The sequence below is a fragment of the Patella vulgata genome, chromosome 6 (genome assembly GCF_932274485.2).
Source record: "Patella vulgata chromosome 6, xgPatVulg1.2, whole genome shotgun sequence".
NCBI lineage: Eukaryota > Metazoa > Mollusca > Gastropoda > Patellidae > Patella > Patella vulgata.
The window spans coordinates 4,047,624-4,071,655 of NC_065884.2; the positions used below are offsets into that span (position 1 = coordinate 4,047,624).

Below are 24,032 nucleotides of genomic sequence, written 5' to 3' on the forward strand. Positions count from 1 at the left end.
TGTAGTCATTATCTACCAGTCGTAAATTAATATCGTATAGCTAGACACTCACTATTATTGGAAGACATTATGTAAATTGTTTCGGAAGCTAACTAATGTCAAGCTTGACCTTGATACGATTATAATACGAGGAACAGTGTCTAGTCCTTCAGATGGAATGAAAAGCCTTTGACAGGATTTCTAACATGGGACCAAGGTTAAGGCCAAGATATAAATTGCTTGAAAATTTATCACAGCTTGAACTAGGTCTTTAATAACTTGAGAATTAACGCAATAATTTCATGATGCAAGTTTTTCGTTCTTAATTTATAGTGCAATTTGTTAATTTAACTATTAAAGGCCACATCAAGCTAAATTATAGTTCTTCGGGGCCAATTTTAAAATGTACCGTGAGTAGAGTCAAATAGATCCTAAATAATGAACAATTGAATTGATTTGATTTAGTCAGCGTTTTTTAGATTTTATGCAATCTTCACTGTCCTGTCCCTCACTGTTTTCTTGTGATCATGGAAGTCAATAATTGTCATTTTAAAATTTATAAGAATTCGAATTGGTTGTTAGTCAGAAAGGATTTAGAAGTACTATACCTGTTCCCTGACCCCTTTTCATCCCTTTGAAATAAAATATTGTTTACACAAAAAAAGGATTGATCAGAATTTATCCAAAGGACCTATAAAAATGGTCTTGGAAAGACCTGAGGGATCACCCAGATTTGTTGGATGCAATCCGTGAATGTAGTTGACCAAATGTCAAAAGGGAAATGAATGTGAGTAATTAACCCTTTCGTTCACAAGAAACGATTTAAATTTTGAGTAATGCATGAGTTGATTTGCCCAAGACCGATAATAGAAAAGTTCGATGGTGAACGGATGTTTTAGCCACAAAGGTTCAATAGGCCCTAATAGGAGCAAACTATTTCAGGTCAAAACGTCTGTAGCCGAAACATCTGTGGCCAAGAAGCCTACATTTGTTTGGGTAACAAGCTGCATAATTTATATTTGAAATAATTAAAAATAAACAAATCGCATCCAATATTGGTATAATAACTATTATGTTTATTATTATTATATTATTATTATTTGAAATATTGGTGTTCCATATCGTTATTTATTCCTATGGTCACTTTATTTAATGTCAGGTGTGGTCAGGTGCGAGTTTGTGTACCTGTAATTAAGGTATGTATGTATATTACTTACTGATAAAACTAATCACATTTATTTATTATCTCCCTTAATTTTTTTATTGCTATAAAGGGACATAACTCTGCATCAAAGGGAGACAACTGCTGGGCCTCCTTCCTAAATGCTATTTTCAAATTGCATCAATTTTTGCCTTCAAATTATATTATAGAATTGTACATTATAATCCTTTTTGTATTAAAAGAACACAGATATAGATATGTATCTATTATATGATATAAATATATATTAAACAAGTGTTCAGTGCTGACTGCAGGGGTTTTAAAAGCTGAACTTATGTATATTTGTTCCAATGTATTATATAGACCAGGAGAGAAGATTATATAAACAGTAAATTTCTATAACATCACTGTAGACTAGCTATTTAACTTGGGAGATTATGTATTTTCAAACTTGTAAAATAAAATGTCACTTTGTATTTTCTCCATCTTTTTTATTTATCCGTCTCAAGTTGGCGTGCACGTAAAAGAAGCCCTGACACTTGGAATTTGAAATAAGAGGAGGTCGTAGCGCTGCTGTCCAAGTCAAATTTCCCTCATAGAACACTGCATAGCCGTCTTGATTAGCATTTATGAAGCAGAAAGGTAGGGTGTTAACACTGTAACCCAGGTATCGTTTAATCTTGTGCTAGATACACAAGATTAAACGATACTTGGGTTACAGTGTAAGCCGCTTTCATTTTATTTAAATATCCGTCTAGTTGTTCGTATGGTAAGAAGATGGGCATTTCAATTTGATGAAGAGAAGAGGAGATGAAAAGTTTACATCCCAGTACACATCTTTAGCCTGGTTTGTTGAGAAAAGTAGGACGTCAAACCCCATTTTATTGCTTTCCCCTTTAATATCCACAATTAAATAGACTCCATTGACTGCATTACTTGTACTGCAAGAAGGACTGACGAATGGTCTTTTATAAATTAGTATGCCTGAAATGATTCCTTGACAGTTTAAATTTTGTTGCAAAATTAACCATAACTTTCAACATTGCTCTTTCTTTTTTTGTTTGTGATGTAATGATTCAGGACTATAAATATATTTATTTTGTATTTTGTTCTATATAATTAAGGTCTATAAATCCATTAATGTTTGGATAATATTATATTTAATATATAGACCTAATATACTTACTTACTCGCCTTCAAAGTGTTCAGCAAACCCCGGGGGGATTTACTCTTAGTAAGTCTAGTTGGTCTATATCTTGAATATAATATTATCCAAAAATAAATGGATTTATAGGCCTAGATAGAATAGAACAAAATAAATGTATTTATAGGCCTGAACTATTACATCAGCGATTGAAAGAAAAGAACAGGTAAAGTTGAAAGTTGTTGTTAAATTACAACAAGTAGTAGTATTTAAGGAATTTAATAAATGAAGAATCACAAACTAGAGATGATTGAATACAATATATCTGAATTAAACAAGAGATAATAAATCTATGACGATTATTATTTTCATACACAAACTAAGCTAATATTGAATGAATTAAGTGAATAGAAGACGGGTCTTTAAATGGCATTTAAAATAAACACCTTCTCGTATTATCAGAACATTCCTTCGTTTCGTTGTGAATTTTACAGCAGAATAAAAAAAATACGCGGGAAATAAAACGAATCCCGATCATCAAGTTGCGTTATCCCTATTTCATTTTGGAGAATCAAAGACCGGTAATGGGAGTTTAGGTATCTACAGGTAGATACACCCAATAGCAATTTACCTTCTGATAGTTAAACCTACAGGTAGGTAGATAGTTAGATACATTCAATAACAATTTACCTTCTGATAGGTAAGCGGCGTTTAGGTACCTACAGGTAGATACATCCAATAACAATTTACCTTCTAATGATACAATAATACTAGAATTTGAAGATAACCTGGAGCAGATTTGTTAATAGATCGATAAGTTAAAGATCATATTTTAAAGTTGGTCCTTTCTGGAACTTGGAGCCAATGTTATTTGTTTAAGACTAGTGTGATGTCTGATCTGGATTTAGTTTTAGTGACAATGTAAGCAGCATTGTTTTGGCAATCTTTGAAGCTTTGCAACTTCTTCGTCCGTAATACCAGTTAGTAAAGAATTACATGGTCGATTCCTGACAGGATAAAGGCCCAAGCTAATGTTGCACAAACATCTTCTGCGATATTTTACAGAGCCTGTGAGTAGAACCCACGACTTCATCGTTGACATTTAGCATGTTACAATGACATCCATTGTTTAACATTATATAAACAACCTTCCAGATTCATACCTTTCAATATCTTTATCAGAGGATTGACACATGTTGGTCTCTTGTTGTTATAAAGATTAAAATCATCGGAATATTAAATAAATATGGCATGGATTTAATATTGATGTCAATACTAGCCAGTGATCATTAGTGTGTTGAAGTCGATCTATTTTTCTTTGGTAAGAGTTACCTCCCATTATAACCCAACAACTCCCCACCTCACCTCTTGTACCTGACATTTAATGAATAAATTATAAAATACTAGAAATAAATACAGACAAGAGACAATTAGTTTATTATTAAATCAAATATATTCCAATTTTATAAATTGACAAACAAACAAACAAACAATATTTATTATTACAATCGAATTGTTTGTTTGTTTGTTGGGAGGGGAGGGGGCGTAAATTCTGTCATTGGGTTAAGTGGAGTGGTTTCGATTCCCAGCTTGCACGTGACTCACTGCTATATATGTGAAATTCCGATCATAAGTTGTAGGGGAGGGCGACTGGTCTATCTACAACTGTCTGGGGGATCTTGAACGTTCTGCCATTAATATACACTTTCTGAACAAATAGCCGGTTTCCTCCCACTGCTAAAGACCCCTACGCGCAAGCGAATGATTGAAATAAAATTAAACCATGTTAGTCCCGAAATGACCTAGTTTGTGTCGAGTGGACACCCCATTTCTCCCCCTCTCTCTGAACAAATAGACACCGTTTTTCTGTTCAGACTGTCTGTCATGGACCACTGATTGGAAAAGTAATAAGAAACGTTTAGATCATCACCAAAATCGAACCCTGAACATCCTGGTCAGTGATGAGGCAACGTCATAGGCTAATCACAAGCTGACAAACTTCTTGATATTTCTTTCATAGACCCCTACACGCAATCGAATTAATGAAATAAAATAAACCATGTTAGTCCCAAAATGACCTAGTTTGGGTGGTGGATTAGTTGTTCAATAGTTGGGGGTTAAACAGCAATACCTAGAATGGGTGGGCTACGATAGTTGCCGGGTGTGGGTGTGGACGGGGTGGGTACGATAGTTGCCAGGGGTGGGTGTAGACGGGGTGGGTACGATAGTTGCCGGGAGGTGTGTGTGGGTGTGGAGAGGGTGGGGTACGATAGTTGCCGGGAGTTGTGTGTGGGTGTGGAGTGGAAGGGGTAAGATATGTGCCGGGAGGTGGAGATGTGTGCAGGGGTGAGGTATAATGAGACACTATTAAAGAAAACTACGTTTGACATCCTGTATAAAGTATTAAGTAACGTATTGAGACTAACTCAGTTGTTTTTATGTAATATGTAATATACAATAAGGTTACTGGATATGATGATTGGGGTTTAAAGTCTTGTCCACATTATACGTAAGGTATTTTACCTGTAAACTATCACAGATACAAAGAATTCGTAAGGTTAGATGACAAATATTTTAGAGAAATAAAATAAATTAAATGGGGTTTAACGTCTTACTTTGCTGCCCCCAAGATGCTATTAAAGACGGACATAGGTGATAGAGTGCGATATGAGGGATGGTTGCCCTAAATGTGGCGCTGAGACACTAACAAGGGAGAAACAAAGCTGGAAAATTTGCCAGGACAGCTGCCTATGGCATACTACTCTTTATAATTCTAATTGTCAAGGAGTCTTTTACGTGCACGTCAACGTGTACACTGTACCTCGGTTGTTCATACTATCCGGTAGATTAGACGCTACCCTTACCATACCCCCCGTCCTACATCACTAATAAAGGGAAACAACACTGGAAAATCTCTGAGAACTTTCTCGACCAAATTTGGCGATCGGCTCTTCTTCCGAATTCCAACTGTCAAGGGTTCTTTTACGTTCACGCCTACGTATACAGGGACTCGGTTGTTCTTCTCACCCGATCAAAAAGACTAGACCCTGTCCTTACCACACCCTCCATCTTGCGACGCTGGAAAATACCCGAAAACTTTCTTGGTTAACACCGGGATCGAATCATGTACTCCCTGATTAGCGAGCCAGTGCCTTACTCACTGAGCCACCACATTTCCCCAATCTTTTAGAGACATGTATTATGCTTGAATTTCACAAAGATTCAAAATTCCAAATATATTGGAGAGAGAGAGAGAGAGATGGGGTCTAACGCCCACTCGACACAAACTAGGTCATTTCGGGACTGACACACGCTTTATTTTATCTCTATAATTCGCTTGCACGTAGGGGTATTTAGCAGTGGGAGGAAACCGGAGGACCCGGAGAAAACCCACGAGGTTGGACAAGCGACCCTACTCCTTGTCACATACAACTGGGGAATCGAAACCAAGCCAGTTGACTCAAAGACAGACCTTATGATAAAACGCACACGCGCTAAATATTGTTTGGAAATGAGGAAGGAACAACAATTTATTCAGGATTGATCAATTAAGTCTCACAAATCTTGATAACTGTACGGTGAAAATATATTCATACAAACAGTAGTACATGTATATCAACACCTACATGTAGTTACCACCAAATTTTATTTACATCTCTTATCAAATGTCAAAAACACATATAAAGCCGCTGCCTTGGCAATCAATTTTGGTGGGTGAAAGAGATTAAAAAAATGGTAGGACATCTCAGGATTTGCTGAGAAGGCTGGGTATAAATGGGCTTCATCTAGTTCTCAATATAACAAGAGACAAAGAAGGTTTGTTTTACCAAATTTACAGAGAAAATATTAGCAGAAATAAAAAAGGAGTGACCCCGCTTCTGGGGATCGGGGCAATCAGATGACAAATTCAGAATTGCGGCCTGTAGACGGTAAACACCAAAATTGGGATGGCTCTGCCTTTCCTTGGGGGTGGGGGGGGGATGGGACACGGATAAATATAAATAGGTACAACGCTGTTATTGAAATGACTGATCACGCCGAAGGGTTAACAAGTGAGACCAGTAGAGGATTTACAGATAAAATATTTACAAAAAAGTGGGTGTGGCACCGCCCCTTTTTTTCGGGGGGGGGGGGGCGTGCACGGTAGCTTAGTGAGTAAGACGCTGGCTCGCTAGCCGAGAGGTCACGGGTTGGCTCCCGGTGTTGCCCGAGAAAATTTGCCTAGTCCTTCGGATTTGACGAAAAACCTAGGTCCCTTATACACATTGGCGTGCACGTAAAAGATCCCTTGGCAGTTGGAATTCGCAATAAGAGTAGGTCGTAGCGCCGCTGTTCTGGTAAAATATCAGTCATAGCCAGTGCCGGACCAAAGGCCCACCTGTCAGGCCATTAACCAAGGCCCACCTAAGTAAGTGCCGAAGTCGCACGAACGTCCGAGGGTTTGTTTTTTTTTTTGGGGGGGGGGGGGGTCTCCTCTCCCCCAGAAAGATTTTGAAAATTGACAACCACAAACCCATTTTCCAAGCATTTCACACCAAAGCAGAAAATGGCAAATTTTTGATTTCCTGATACACTTAGATAACAGATTTCTTTTCTTTCCTCCCCCTCTCCTGTCTTTCTCTTTTTTCTTTCTCTTTTTTCTTTATAGACTTAGGCCCACATTTTTTAAATGAGCTTAGGTGGACAGGTGGGCCCAGACCGGCACTGGTCATAGCACATTGTATGGTGAATGTCCCCATACAATGTGCTATGACCAGTGCCGGACTGGGCCCACCTGTCCACCTGTCATTTCATTTCACCACCCCTGGGGGTTGGACATGCACCTAAATAAAGGACATTGGGCATGGCTCTGTCCCTGGGGCTTGGGCATGCACCAAAGAATTGAAGTCTGTGGGCCAAACATAGACACAAGCGCAAAGACACGATTGAACGTATAAAAATAAACACGAGTTTTTGTAAACAGTATTTTTAATTGAAAATAAATATATACAAAAAAAATATTGAAGACATTTTAAATAAATTAAACAATAAAATAAACAATAAATATATACACAGTATTAGTCCTGTAGATAAAATACAAATACGTCATCAGTAGTTTTAACTGTTGACTAGAGACAGTGTAATACGTCATCAGTAGTTTTAACTGTTGACTACAGACAGTATAATACGTCATCAGTAGTTGACTAGAGACAGTATAATACGTCATCAGTAGTTTTAAATGTTGACCAGAGACAGTGTAATACGTCATCGGTAGTTTTAACTGTTGACTACAGACAGTGTAATACGTCATCAGTAGTTTTAACTGTTGACCAGAGACAGTATAATACGTCATCAGTAGTTTTAACTGTTGACTACAGACAGTGTAATACGTCATCAGTAGTTGACTAGAGACAGTGTAATACGTCATCAGTAGTTTTAACTGTTGACTACAGACAGTGTAATACGTCATCAGTAGTTGACTAGAGACAGTATAATACGTCATCAGTAGTTTTAACTGTTGACAAGAGACAATAAAACTGTAAATTGTATGACTAGAGACAATAACATTATGTTGACTAGTTTACACGAATTATTATAACTTGTTTATTTTAATTTCATTTGATCTGTGATATATTTTATCTTTTCATCTTGTTCAGTGTCTAATGTCCTACAATAATCTAGAACTGTTTGACCACCTTTATTCTTGACATGTAGATCTAGATGTAAACACTCAACTAGATATTGTACTGTAGATAAAGTACTAAATAGACATGCCAGGTGTAAGATGGTAGTATTATTACTGTCTCTAGCGTTAATATCAGCCTGATGACTGACTAGATATTTTATTTTATCTACAGGACTTACACTTGACATACAACAGTAAAATAACGGTGTACGGTTGTAACGACCTGTTGTATTAACATTCATGTGTAAATCATCAACAAGATATTGTACTGTAGATAAAGTACCATTCATACATGCCCAGTGTAAGATGGTACTATTATCACTGTCTCTAGCGTTAATATCAGCCTGATGACTGACTAGATATTTTATTTTATCTACAGGACTTACACTTGATCCACAACAGTCAAATAACGGTGTCTGGTCCCACTTGTCTCTGACGTTAACATCTATGTTCACCATGTTTTTTATATCATCCAAAGTACCATGTCGACAGGCTTTAAATAATTGTTGTTGTTGTTGTTGACGTGTATCTGTAATATATAACATGTTATACTATATTTACAGTTTATCAAGTCATATTTAATATTTTTTCAGGTAAGTCAGTCCTTGTTGGATATTATCTATACTAATATTTGTGACTGTCGTTTGTCTGTCTGTCTGTCTGTTCGGGGTTGGCGGCTACACTAGGTCTGGCCCGAGTCTGAATTTGGGGTATAGGGGTAGCTCGGACTGGGGAGTAACATGGGCCAGGCGGCGTTAGTCTACCACTTCCGGTTTCGGAGTTATGACCCCCGAGCGTAGCCGGGTATCCTGCTAGTATTATATATTAGAATAACTTACTTTTCTTAGCTGAAGTATCACTTGTATTACCAGACAAAGTACCATCTGAGGTATCCCTTGTATTACCAGACAAATTATCATCTGAGGTACCACTTGTATTACCAGACAAAGTATCATGTGGGGTATCACTTGTATTACCAGACAAAGTACCAGGTAATAAATGTGGCTGAATGGTATCTGTAATATAGAAGTCATATTTAATATTTTTCATCTAACTAGAATAACTATAAAGTTTATTATACGTCTTCTGACTTCAATGACGATAGGTATATGACGTAATAACTTGTGACGATGAGTGTATGACGTAATAACATGTGACGATGTGTGTATGACGTAATAATATTAACCTACCTTTCTCATTTAGATTAAGAGTTTTAATACATTTCTCCAACTCATCAATTCTCTTCTTTGTCAGAGCTTCTTTCTCTTCAGTTTGTTTTTTGTATGTTTCTAGTTCATGTTCTCTCTTTTCGATTTTCTTCAACATCTGTTTAGAATCTTCATCTTGCCTTGTTTTCAATGTTTCCATCTGTTTCTTCAGGTTCTCTAATTCCTGTTTAGTAAGGTCGTGATCTTTATGTAAGTCTTCTAGGTGATGTCTTGTCTTGTCTTGTTCTGTCATCAGGTTGGTTTTATTTTTACCTGTATGATAAAATTACTTACAATTCAATACTATTACCTGTATAATATAATATAATACACAGTTACACAAGACAAACCCACGGACATAACACAATATACATAGACAAATGATCAGAAATGGGGTTTAACGTCCGACTTTTTTGTTCCGACTGGGCTAATGAAGACGGGCATACGCCATATAGTGTGCTACGAGGGAAATTTTGCCCAGGCAGCGGCATTACGACCCTCTCTTACATATCCAACTGCCGGGGGATCTTTCTCGTTTAGGCGAATGTGTACACGGGGCCTCGGTTTTTTCGTCCCATCCGAACGACTATACATTTTCCCTTGCCCACCATCCTACATCACTAACACGCGTATACCACGCCGGAAAATACCGACGAACTTACTCGGCCAAGGCAGGGATACAACATGGGACATCCAGTTTAACGAGCCAATGTCTTACTCACTGAGCCACCGTGGCTCCAATATACGTAGACATTTCAAATAAAAAAACTATAAGCTATAAGCTATAAGCGTCCACTACCTTCAATCCCTAATCCCTGGCCTATCGTGATATAGACTTCACTCAAAATAAAATCAAACTAAGAATAATGGAAACAATTAAAAAAAAAACGGGGAATATTTCCGGAAGGTCGTATCATACTGGTGAGAGTCATGATCGGTCTACAAGAAATCTCAATGTCAGCACATTGAGCGAGAAACAGAACTGAATTAAAATACATGAAAGCCATTAAACGTATGCAACCAGTCTTGACGGCGGTCGTCTGCTAAATGACGTTACACAAAGGTGGTCGTCTGCCAATTGACGTCACAAGTTAGAATGTAAAAAGCGCCAACAAAAATAAGGGAGATAATCCAGTTATAGTAAGATATTGTATCGTTCATAGTGTCAATCTTTCTTATTTTGTTATAATCACATACAGTATATTGTCATGTTAATAAAAGGCATCTGTTGTAGGCCTAATTTAATAAAGATAAGAAAAAAATATTAGGGATCCATCATTTATATTTTCTATGATGTTAAATGTCTAAAAGGGTAGCAATTAACGATCTTTAATCATAGAACTAATAAAACTAATTTCTGGCAAAAATCAGATTCATTTAAACAAATAAGAACAGAAACCGGTACGTTTGTATTTTTATATTTTTATAAGTTGTCAATGTTTATTTACATATAGTGTGTTGTTCTTGTTTAAAATAGAAATAAACTTACCATTCGTGGTGTTTTCTAATACATTTACGATTTCTCTGTAACCTAGTTCTCGTAAACATTGGATGAATTTACCATAGGCATCACCACAGTTTGATAAGACATACATCAGTAACTTGTCAGCAGCTGTCCAGCGACCATTTTCTGCGTTCCTAAAAAGTTTCTGTATTTCTTCCTTTTGATCTATGTCGAATACGTTTTTTTCAAATAATTTAGTGCTAAGTTTTACTGGTTCTTTGATATGTTCACACAGATCAGTGTAATTAGCTCGCACCTTCACATAATCGTCTTCTGGCATCCGACCTTTAAGTCTTCCTGAAATAATTTATTACACAGTTTTATTGTATTCTTGATATTCTCATTAAAATAAAATGTCAATAACCTTTCATGTCTTAATGCTGTATTAAAATAAAATGTCGATTGTAGATGTTATTCTAAATCAACATCTAGGTCCGTATTCAAAGTATATCTTAAGTCTAAGATAGTCACTTAACTACTAGATTGCACTGAATATATACGTAACGTCCTGTTAAGGGTAAGTATTTAGCATTATAATTAAACATACATTATGTAAGCGCTAAATCTGCCTATTGCAGCTCTTTCTTTAGGCTTCAAAGAGAGAGAGAGAGAGAGAGAGAGAGAGAGAGATGGGGTTTAACGTCCACTCGACACAAACTAGGTCATTTCGGGACTAACATACGGTTTAATTTTATTTCAATAATTCGCTTGCGCGTAGGGGTCTTTAGCAGTGGGAGGAAACCGGAGGACCCGGAGAAAACCCACGAGGTTGGACAGGCGACCCTACTCCTTGCCACGTACAACCGGGATTCGAAACCACGCCAGTTGACTCAATGACATTTAGGCTTCAAATGTCATCTCAATTATTAATTAGACATTTAATAACAAAACAAGACAAAGATCAACTCTCAGTGGCATCGGATACTTGAGATTTAAACTAGATTAGAACGGTTCGCCATTTGAAAATTTGATTTAAAAATAGGAAATCGAGGCTAAGTTACGAATATACGTGCCCTTGTTACCTCAAAGCACACAGTTTAAGTGAGCAGAATCCACTTAAATGTAAGAGACATATGGGAGGTACCTTAAAGGGCTAATCCCGATAATTTTTGGGAGAATAAAACTGCTTAATTTTGTGTTAAAATCCCCTAAAATCCTCTACCTAACGACCGGGAAACTAACTCAATATTTGTGATACGTTTTTAAACGACTTAAACCCGTCAGACTTCATCTGGAAATGGAGACCGGCGTCCCAAGCTGCATTATGCGGTGTCTGTATAAAACCCCCTTTTTTCAATAAAAATAATGTGTATTTGAAATACACTGTATAGATCTCTCAAGGAACGGGAATCGATTATCAGGTCACTCAACGAAAAAACTGACCCGAAATCTTAAGATGGTTACGTCGTCCAAACGACTCAATATTTGGAGCTGAAACTTTGAGACAAGGTAAATACACCATTCCTCTATATTTTGTCCCTGAAATTTCATACGTACTCGGACTTTTATTTTGGAGATTCTGTTCAAATCGGGTTAGTCCCTTTAAAGTTAAGTGAGATTATAATGACTTCTTTTAAGCAGAGTACACAATGTCGTAGAAGGCCCTTAATGGCTTGAGTTTGAGATTGAAACAAAGACAATATCGCCGACCTTTGATGTTGTATGGTTACTACGACCGAGATGGTGAAGGAGATTGTTTTTTCCGATCAATTATCATGTTCGTATTCCTTAATCATGTTTTCCACGACTGTCACATAATATATTGAGTTAGTTGCTATGCCCTACGGTAGAGGATTTTAAGGGATTTTAACACAAAAATAAGCAGTTTTATTCTCCAAAATATTATCGGGATTGGCCCTTTAATACTCCATAAGTGTATGAACAATATGAAAGTAGCTACGGATGAATTAAATATAATGTTAGGGCGTGAGTCATTTTTCACAAAACAAAAACTATGAGTAAGTATAGGAAAGAATTATAATGAAAAAGAAATAACATTTGGTTTATATCCAAATAGATATTCAGGAGACCCTCTTGAAATTTGGGCAGGTAAAAAGAGAGAGAGAGAGAAATGGGGTTTAACGTCCACTCGACACAAACCAGGTCATTTCGGGACTAACACATGGTTCAATTTTATTTCAATAATTCGCTTGCGCGTAGGGGTCTTTAGCTGTGGGAGGAAACCGGAGGACCCGGGGAAAACCCACGAGGTTGGACAGGCGACCCTACTCCTTGTCACGTACAACCGGGGAATCGAAACCCCGCCAGTTGTCTCAATGACAGAACGTATGCTACAGCGCAGCGTGCTAACCATTCGGCCATCCAACCCCCCTTGGGCAGGTAAAGAACAAGTTTTATGACATACGCCTTTTGGACCGATTAGAGACAATATTATGTGGCATCATTGTGAACCTGAGAGTAAAGAAGGTATTAATATATCATTCCACATACCTTGGTAGCTCGACATCTTAATAATGGATTTTGTATAATTTCTATACTCGATCTAGATACATGTAGGTATCTCACTTAACCTGGTCTTTTATCTGAGAAAACAAGAATAAGTTAAATTAGATTTCATTTCTTTCCGATTGTCTTTCTATAAAATTGACCTGTGTATTCCAGGATTACTGATGTGGAGAGCTGGCTGTATTATACATAGCTTGGTTATGTGAAACACCTAACTGCTCAATTAATTTATGGAATCCCTGCAATCGCCAAAAACGAAATAAAAAGGGGGTTAAAAGTCCTACTGTTCTGTTCCGACTGGGCTAATAAAGATGGCATACGCCATACACTGTGCTATGAGGGAAATTTGGCCCGGGCAGGGGCACTATGGCCTGCTCTTATATCGAATTCCAACTGCCAAGGGATTTTTTACGTGCACGCCAATGTGTACAAGGGACCCCGGTTTTTCGTCCCATCCGAACGACTACAAGCTGTCCTTGTTAGGCCCTCCGCCCTGCACCACTGACAAGGGGAAACCACGCCTGAAAATCCTGATGAACTTTCTTGACTAATGCGGGATCGAACACGCGACCTCTAGGCTAGCGTACCCCACCCCCCGCCCCTTTTAAAGGAGCTAAGTCTCTAACTCAATATTTTCCATAATATTCGAAGTTAAAAACACAAATTAGAATTCGGTCTACTTCAAGCCATACTGATTTTGTTATGTTGCCGTGAAAATGTGGTATGCTAATATCCAATATTTCAGACACAATGTGCCCTATCGTTTCGGGTGTAAAGTAATGAAAAAAGAAAAACATAATTTAAATTACAATGCAGCAGTAATGGCTGATTCACAAATGATAAAATAATAATAAAAAAAAAACCTTGAAGAATGGGCTCATTAGGCGTAAACAATTGTCGTTCATTTTGGACTGTTCACGTTTTTCGCTGAACATATATACACTCAGATTACATAAATATGTGCTTTTAGACCCATTTATGGTTCCAAAACATAGAGACATGCACCCTTTAAAAGCATCACTACTCACAGGGGATAACTGATTTATGCTCAATCCCAAAAGTAGGCCGGCCTACTTACAATCGAGTGAAAATGGGGATTTGGGGCTACAACGCATGCACCGACTACATATGAAAAATATCCCAACCAACCATAATAGCTGAGACACATTCGTTGTGTTTAATTACGTCACAATTCTACTCGCACCATTTGGGTAGCCCAGACTGACAGAAATTTGATTGCAATTCATTCGATTGCGTCACTCGATTGCAATGCTCGGAATGTGGATCGTTCCGCACTCCCAATCGAACATCCCCTATCTTAGTTGTAACTGTCAGGAAAATGTCTAAATATAATATTGTAACACATGATATGACTATAAATGATAGTACGCATCCTTTGGTACAGATATTAAATATACAAATACAAACTAAAATACAAATAAGACAAACTTGAAACGTTAAAATAAACTTCAAATACTGGCGTAGAATACCCTATGAGGTTTACTATTATACAAAAATATGTAATATATAAAATACGGATGTCCCAGATTTTTTTCTTAGAATCGTTTAATGTTGTTCTTTATATATTTTGTGCCCCCCCCCCCTCGTATTTTTGGATAGACCGAGAGATTCTATATTTAGGTTTAGAAAATATGAAGGTTACCCTCAAATCGTGCCGTTCCTATCATGATCAATTTTTGGCTATTGGCGTCTCGTATATAGACTGTATAATATGGTCTGGCTAGGATTCATACCAAAATTGAAGTTTGAAACTTATGTTCTAATTCACAAAATGTTTAATATTTCTATTTTATTCAACTGATGTAACTGGGCAGGAATATAACTCAGAATGCATCAAATCAAATAGAATCTATTTTTCAGAATATTCCTAATCCTACGCTTTCCGTCACAACACACTTCAAGGTGTATTCATGAGCCAGATTGAAGTAGAAAAGTTGCTTGTTAAACAAGGCCGTAGTTAAAATACCAGCCGATAAGAGGCACATTATTAATAGAGTTATTACGAAAGAGTTCCGAATATATAAAGATATGAAGTATTTCCTACTATCTAAAGATATAAAATATTAATAGAGTTATTATGAAATATTTCCTACTGTATAAATATATAAAATAAATATCTAAAATAATATCATATCTACCTGACGGTGTTTAATTTTTCTTGTATGTGATGCAATGACCAACTCTAGGTGGATAGCTGTTTAAGGTCTGCTGTCTGGATACTTTCTGACGCTCGCCTCGGGGTATGCCGCTAGATATATGCGCGTTTGTTTACTGACACCTCTAACACAATTTCAAACATTCATTTTAATAATAAAGAATAAAGCGTGATTTAAACGTTGTCCTGTATGATTGGTAGATTATGAGTAATGCTACTATAAATAAGGTGTGATTTAAACTCTGTCCTGTATGATTGGTAGATAATGACTAATGCTACTATTTACATCTCCACCAGTTATATCATGTAAACTAACTTATAGACATTGAAACCTGTTATGTTGGTTGCCACCCAACACGTAATTGGTTATTTGATATGTATAGCTTCTATGAACAACAACCTATAGGTCCACTCTTCTACATCACTAATATTAATAACATTTGTTTTAACCTTTTAAGATTTGTTGTATATTCAAAAGTAATGATATTGATATTGATACTAAAAGGTTAATTTTATATCATCTAACCCATTATATCAAAGTGATGTTTTATCATTTAACCTATTCTATCATCTAGCGTATTTACTAAAACGTTTTTATCAGGAATCCATTCCTCATAGTAACAAATGGAACAGCCTCAAAATACTTTGGTTCAATGCTATCTGAATATACCCCAAACGCACCCCGAAATCACAAAATGACCACCCTTCTAACAGGATCAATTGATAGACTTAATTCCTTTGGATTTCGACGATTATCTCACATTGTGCCAAAACTATGGAACTCTTTACCTGTGATTCTCAAAACTTTACAATGTTTGGAAACTTTCAAATTATATAAGCTATGGCTTGTTTTCAGATCCATTACATCAATATTGTATATAATCATGATATAATAGAAATAAAATATTGTTCAAACAAACGCAAAAATCTCATCTGTTTGAATCCTGTTAGTAAACTATAAAACTGAAGAGCTAAACAACCCTGCGCCATGAGCATACTGTATGGGTGGAATGTACGCAATATATCATTATATTATTATTATTATTATAAACAATGGTTGTCCATAATGACAACGACGTTGTATTCGACCAGTAGTACGTTAAACTATGTGTTATGTATCTTGTGTTATTTAAAATTACTTGAATTATCTTACAAGATTTGTTTCTAGTGCTAGATGAAATATATTTTCCGGGGAAAAATCAAACGCACGTAGTCAGCCAAGTGAAATGTGAAACCCGATTTTCGCTAGACAACAACAACAAGAGCAACCCATAGTTAAAGAGCTAAAAGAAACTACAAATGACATAATTATTTAAAACAGATCAAAATTGTATTAACCCTGCCAACTCATCAAATTGTACACGATAAACTGGATAGGTGATTAAATTATTGGGAATTCTCTAGAAATTCTTTAGCTGTTTTGTGGATCGTTTGACCTTGCATTCCATAAATATTTTATTTTCTTGTCGTGTTCTTGTGTAAAAGAACCATACTGTAATCACGTGTTACATGTTTTAAGGGGTGCGTTTTTATTGAAATGTATATATAAAGATTAGTCATGTGTTGGTGAAGTGTCATGTTAAAATTACCATAAATGGAAGTTGTCCTTTTGTAGCTGTACAGATCTCAGTTTAGCTTTGATATTATGTCCTTGAAAGCAAAATTCATATCTATTTAAATGGTCGTTAGCCATAAATGGGACAAGATTAGCTCCCATACATGGCTGTTGACAAGCCAAAGGTTTGCATTGAATCATATGAATAATGAGACACAAAGACAGACGTTAGATAAAATTATCTTTAACTTGGCTTTTTGTGGAATGACGTGTCAACAGCAGAAATGGAGAATCTTCATGCGCCCTCATTTAATATGTGACTATATTGTAATCACCCCTACCCTTCCGTAGATCCTTCCGCCCGTCCACAATTCTTGTAAACATTTGACACATAAAACTTTTTGAAAACTAATTTTTCAAACTAGCTGTGGTTGTTTAGCTAGTCCCAAGAGGCACCTGTTGAATTTCATAGCTGCCCCAGGCTATCTCATCTGAATTCCTAAAAACACTCTACAGCTTAGGGTGTTTTGTTTTTTAATCTTTCTGTGGTCCTGTTGAGTCCGTATTTTTTGTCCCTGGTCTTGGAAACCTGAAAAAAAAACTTCTCAAGGCAGTTGAAGAGCGTATAGTCGTTTCTTGACAACGCTATCATATAGTTCACGTGCTGCTACATGGGATGCGTTGCCGGGGTTTGGTTGTAGAGGTAGTTCATGTCGACGGTATCGCAGTAGGAGGGCCAGCGTGTTCGCGGATGAGTGTGGCAGGGTTTTAAGTAGACTGCTGCTGTGGTTGAAGGAGATTCTATTGTTATACAGATAGCTCCTGTTCAATAAACGTATTGAGAGCGCAACAGCAACGACTTCGGAGCACTGAGAAATGAAATGAAATGGGGTTTCACGCTCTACTGTTCTGCTCCGAACTGGGCCAATGAAGACGGGCATACGCCATACAGTGTGGTATGAGGGAAATGTTGCCGGGCGGCGGCACTACGGCCTACTCCTATACCGAATTCCAACTGTCAAGGGGGAACCACGCAGGAAAATCTGGATAAAATTTCTCCACCAATGCAGGGATCGAATACCCGACCTAGCGAGCCAGCGTCTAACCCACCGTGAACCCTCGGAACACTGAGAGCACATTGAGGAGCGCATTTATGATCAAACTGACAACTGTATAGGGTCACTGAGAGAGCGTAGGTAGCTGTAACTGTAGTACTACTATACGGATTACTAAATATACTTTGTGTTCATTATAATATTTTAATACTGAAGACAGGGCCGGACTATAAATGAACAAGGTGGATCCTTTTGGCTTATATTGAGTAATTAGTGCAAGGTGTTATAGTTGAAAGTTCCAAAGCATTTTCACATTCCATGTCCGATAAATTTAATCATCACGCCACTACTGATTGGTGGGTCGTCGAAACATTTAGATGCATACATCACAACACCGTGGTTTAGACAAATTGCAATTGAACTAGTTTCATTGTTGTACACATAATGAAAGAAACTGTGTTATTTCACAGCTGAATTGTATGGTAAGAACCGTAGGGGACCACCTTGTAGGGAATAACTTTTAACCTTTAACACCCTAATACACATTTAAATCTTTCAACGGTTTAACAAGAAGGTGCTTAAATATTTCCATTTAAACTTTTAACCTCTGTAAATAAATACAAAAAGCAATTCGAAAAATAAACCACAAGTAAAGGAACCATCTCAGTGAATAAAGTATTAATATGCCGTTAACCCGTGACGCGAACCGAATGGTGTTTTATAGTAAATTAGACGAATAAAACATATAACGTTGCCATCTCGACCCTGATGCCCATGAACACAAATGACAAGTTTCAGACAAACCAATGGCGGAATGGAATTGATTAATGGAATATAAATTTTATTATGTATTGACACTTAAGTTTTCTGGTTAGACTTTAGCCTAAAAAACATGCGTGCTGATGACAATTTTGGCAGTCATATCTGAATGACTCAAAAACTGGTCACATTTCTTCTTTAACTTTTGGTATACTTAAATTCGGGCATTATTTATGGTAGAAAGATATAATAAAATGAGCTAAAGCTTAAAAAAAAACAAATCTCTCAAAATATCAGCCCGCATCGTTAACTCTGCAAAATGTGTGCCAAACTCAGACACGTCTTGGTCCAGGACAAATTGTTCTAATGATAGACAAGTGCAGTTAATATTCAACGTGCTAATGTGGTGAGCTAAATGTGGAATTGGGAACATATTTATATTATTGCAAACTGCGAACTTTTGAAAATGGATTAAAAGCGGCGTTGACTGATGGCCTATCCGAGGGGAACAAACTACGAATACAATTGCGAGGCGGGTCTCAATTTCGTAAGGATCACACAAAGATTTAAAACAGAACTATGACCCGTATACCGTTTGTAGGCTTTGGTTGTACACGGCCTAGTCAACTATGCAATTTAATAGGTTTCCACCCGGAGACTAGCTAAACAAATGAAATGGGGTTTAGCGTCCTACTGTTCTGTCCCGACTGGGCTAATGAAGACGGGCATACGCCATACAGTGTGCTATGAGAAACATTTTGCTCGGGCAGTGGCATTATAGCCTACTCTTATATCGAATTCGAGCTGCAAAGAGATCTTTAACGTGCACGCGAATGTGTACACTGGACCTCGGTTGTTCTTCCCACCCGAACGACTAGACAGCTGTCCTTGTCAGGCCATCCGACCCGCACCACTGACAAGGGGAAACCACAACTAGTATGAACAATTAAACATACATTATGCAAGAGCTAAATCTGTCTATTGCAGGTCTTTCTGTAGGCCTGAAATGTTATCTAAATTATTAATTAGACAGTAATTAACCTATCCAGACCATAATCAACTCTAGGTGGCATCGCTAGCCTGTGATATTTAGTGGATTGTTAGCGGATTGACTGCATAACTTTCCTTCACGATTTAAGGATTAAATGGATAATCGAGACTATGCTGTTTATCGTACTGACTTTAAGAATGATGATCAAGGCTAGGCGGAAATTCAATCGTTTTGTTTTCGGTTCATATTAGATCAATTTGAATGAAATTTTCAGCAAATTGCCTTTACATTATCTAGATTTTAACTATTATAGTGAGAACTGCCAACTCGTGATCGAATCTCCCATAATGTATCTTTAACTTTCAAAGTCTTATCTTTGCGAGGAGGGATGGATGGCTGAATGGTTAGCACGTGCGCGCTGTATCACACGATCTGTCATTGAGTCAACTGGCGTAGTTTTGATTCCCCGGTTGTACGTGACTAGGAGTAGGATCGCCTTCCAATCTGGTTGGTTTTCTCTGGGTCATTCCACTGCTAAAGACCACTGCGCGCAAGCGAATTATTGAATATAACTGAACCATGTGTTAGTCCCGGAATGACCTAGTTTGTATCGAGTGGACGTTAAACCCATTTCTCTCTCTCATCTTGTTTACAAGAATTGTGGACGGACAGGTAGATCTACGGAAGGATAGGGGGAACGCAATATAATCCCATGTCAAATGAGGGCGTGTGAAGTTAAAACTATTTTTATCCAACGGCTTTTCTTTGTGTTTCATTATTCGTATGATTCAACGCAACGATTGATATGCAAATGGGAGCTGATCCTGCACCATTTATGTATAACGACCATTAAAATCGATATGAAATCTGCTTTCAGGGACATAAAAGAAAAACTGATATCTGTACAAAGACGACTCCCATTTATGGTAATTCAGACATAAATACAACAAACACATGACTAATATTTATAAATTTCAATAGACTATCGCATTCTGAACTTAGAGACCCGCCACCGAAACCCGTCATTACAGTATGGTTCTTTTCAAACAGGAACATAATAAGAAAATAACATATTTATGGACAGCAAGGGCAGGGCAACCTTATATTTCACACGACCCACAAAGCAGTTAAATGAGTAATATTTCTAGAGAATCCCCAATCTTCGTCACCTATCCGGTTTATCGTGCACGATGCGGGATATACGCGCTATTTCAAGAATACCTAATACCAGTTCTCGTTTGATGAGTTGGCAAGGTTATTACAATTTTGCTGTGCATTTTTCAATTATGTCAATCATATTTCTGTTTTTTATCTCCCACACGGAAATCCCCAGAAAATATGTGTCATCTAGTACTAAAAAAAAACTTGAGATCTAATTCAAGCAATTTTAAATAATACAAAAATAAAAGTCGCTACCATATGATTAAAATTAAATTGAGTTTATTTAATGTCCTACTGTTCTGCTCCGTATGGGGCTTATTAGGCCATACAACAGAGAGAAATTGTGCCCAGATAGCGGCAACAATCCCACCATAGCACACTGTACGGCGTTTGCCCGTCTTCATTTGCCCAGTAGGAGCAGAACAGTAGGACGTTAAACCCCATTTAATTTGATCTGATTTTGTTATTATGGATTTTATACCTCTACTTCTAAATGTCATTCAATGATATATCTATTGATGATTACACAATAAAACGTCTCCGTGTATTTATTAATGTTATCATTCTTTGTTCAGGTGAACAATCAACCTATTTAATGTCCACGTGCAAATCTCACGTATACCACAAATTATAGAGAGGTTTTCCCGGGGAATTTATTTTCAGTTTATACTTGCAAATGTCCTATATTTAGTGGGATTTGCTTTTTTATTATGACAGACTGTTGACAATTTTACAAAACCTCCATGATAATCTTACACAACCAGGCCTGTAGCCAAGAGGGATTGGGGAGGGGTTCAATTGTATGTCACCCCTTTACAATGCCGACAACATAACAGACCCCCAGTACATAATTGTCCTAACTAATTTCGTGTTCAAACTGTCAATTGTGTGTTTTTGAAATACTTTAGGATGTATTTGACTAGTTTTTATATTTTTCGAATTCTGTCTTGTTTGTTACTTTGGTGGATAGAATATTGATCAAATTGATTTGTTATTAAATAGGTTATATAATAGAACATCATTCTGGTCTTCAAAGGAATTATTAGTGAGCAGAAATTCGCCCATGGATATGTTATCACTCGTCACTTCAGTCAGTTATATAGAGGGATAACTCGTGTTTTCCTTTTGCGTTCGTCACTTCCGATTGTTCAGGCATTGATTACGCATCTGACATAGCATTGATCTCTGTCATAAAATAATAATGACTGGCACCAATATTGTCCTTTAATGAACACAAATGCCATCGATTGGTTTTTTAAATCTCTGTAGGCCGTGGGATCGTGGGTTTATAGGCTGTAGGGGGTTGGACCCTTAGATGGTAGGAAAGAGCACCTGTAGGATGTCGGAGAGTGGACTTGTAGGCTGTAGATAGGGGCTGTTGATATCAAATAACTACTTACTTGTGGGGCGTTAACCTACATAACAGGTTTCCATTTCTATAAGTTAGTTCATTTACACGATATAAATGATCTAGATAGTTTTAGAAGCATTAGTATTTAGTTATTATCTGCTAATCACGCTTTATTTTTTATTGTTAAAATGAATGTTTGAAATGTTACTAGGGGTGACAATAAACACACACACATATATACCTAGAGGTAGACCAAGAGGCTAGGCCCGAAATTCAATCGCTTAATTCTCGGTTCAGGGTTGAGCAATTTGACTGAAATTTTCAGCAAATTCCCGTTAAATTATCTAGTTTTTAACTATTACAGTGAAAACTACCAGCTCTTAATCTGATTTCCAATAATGTATCTTTAAATGAGTGTGTATGAAGATTCTCCATTTACCCTGTTAACACTTAATTTCCCCCAAAAAAACAAGTTTAAAAATAATTATTTCCAACGACCTCCTTTGTGTTTCATAATTGATATGATTCAACGCAAACGATGGGATGATACTGGGAGCGAATCCTGTCACATTTATGACTAACAACAATTTGAATAGATATGAATTTAATTGTGCGCTTAACATTCCTAATACTCAAATTTCTATACACCTATAGAAAGGCAACTTTTATTTATAATAACTTATGCATAAATACATGAAACTAAACCAAACACATGACTAATCCTTATACAGTTCAAGAAGAAAATAACATATTTATGGACAGCAAGGGCATGGCAACCTTTTATTTTCACACGACCCACAAAACATACATGAGTAATATTTCTAGAGAATTCCCAATCATCTTCACCTGTCCGGTTTATCGTGCACGATGCAGGGTATACATGCACTTCTCATTTAATGATCGCAAGTTTAATACAATGTTGCTGTGCTTTATTCAGTTATGTCATGTAAAATTTATTTTATCTGTTTAACAATGGGTTAAGACTTGCTTAAGACAATAATTTGTTACTGTTACACGAAAATCGGGTTTCACATTTTATTTTGAAAATATATTTCATCTGGTGCCGGAAACAAATCTTGCGCGGTAATTCAAGCAATTATAAAGAAAACAAATTAGGTGAACATCTTGACTGAGTTGAATGATTAACATCTTCCGCTAAAGCTAAGCAGGGCTAAGAAATTTCTTTGACTTTGATTCTATCTGATAGAGAGTGATGAAACTTGGTGTGTAGTTGATAATCAGTTTGATTGCTCGATACTTTGAAAAGGATAAACGTGCAATTAATTAATATGTGTACTCTATTTATATTGGGATTTCGGCGGAGGACATCAGCCTCACTGTGGGCTTGTTTATACTTCTTTTTGACTTTACATTTCTTTGCTACGGATATTATCTTTAACGTAGTCTCGGTTTTTGGTTTATATGAATTCCATGGTCAATATCATCAACAGTCTTCGACATTGCTAACAAGACTTATTGGTCATTGATGTTATTATCTTACCGTGAAAAGATGGGCTTTTGATATCCAATATTTAAGACAGAATGAACATTTTAAACTTGGCACACGAATCGCGTGCCAGAATGCTTTCGTGCGGAATTGTATGAATCAATTTAAATAATGTCAACATAATTTTGGACGGACTATTTTTAAGTTGGTAGTTGTGTAATTAACGGCGAGGGGCGTCTGTTCCCTCTAAATAGACATTTTAAGCCTAATTTCAGACACTTATCAGTACCTGTTTCCGCAAAACCCTGTGTGTGACAATCATTGATTTTATTTGTGTTTGATAAGACGGTTGTGGTCTTACGGAGGTAAACAACCTTTTTTTTTCATTCAGTGAAATAATCCTGAAAAT

The 24,032-nt window shown here is 36.8% G+C and overlaps 1 protein-coding gene across 2 annotated transcripts; it reads right to left on the minus strand.

Annotated features, from left to right (window-relative positions):
- Nucleotides 1-7,235: 7,235 nt before the first annotated feature.
- LOC126823233 (putative ankyrin repeat protein RF_0381) lies at nucleotides 7,236-15,469 on the minus strand. 2 transcript variants are annotated; one of them, XM_050551934.2, is made up of 6 exons: nucleotides 15,288-15,441; nucleotides 13,114-13,205; nucleotides 10,648-10,959; nucleotides 9,141-9,431; nucleotides 8,790-8,966; nucleotides 7,236-8,479 (listed from the first exon to the last, which is right to left on the minus strand). In XM_050551934.2, exons 2-6 carry the CDS (start codon nucleotides 13,127-13,129, stop codon nucleotides 7,869-7,871), a joined length of 1,407 nt encoding a protein of 468 aa, XP_050407891.2. In that variant the 5' UTR covers nucleotides 13,130-13,205; nucleotides 15,288-15,441; the 3' UTR covers nucleotides 7,236-7,868. The 2 variants fall into 2 exon arrangements, with proteins under 2 accessions (XP_050407891.2, XP_055957556.1); XM_056101581.1 differs by lacking the exons at nucleotides 8,790-8,966; nucleotides 9,141-9,431 and having other exon boundaries at nucleotides 15,288-15,469.
- Nucleotides 15,470-24,032: the final 8,563 nt, after the last annotated feature.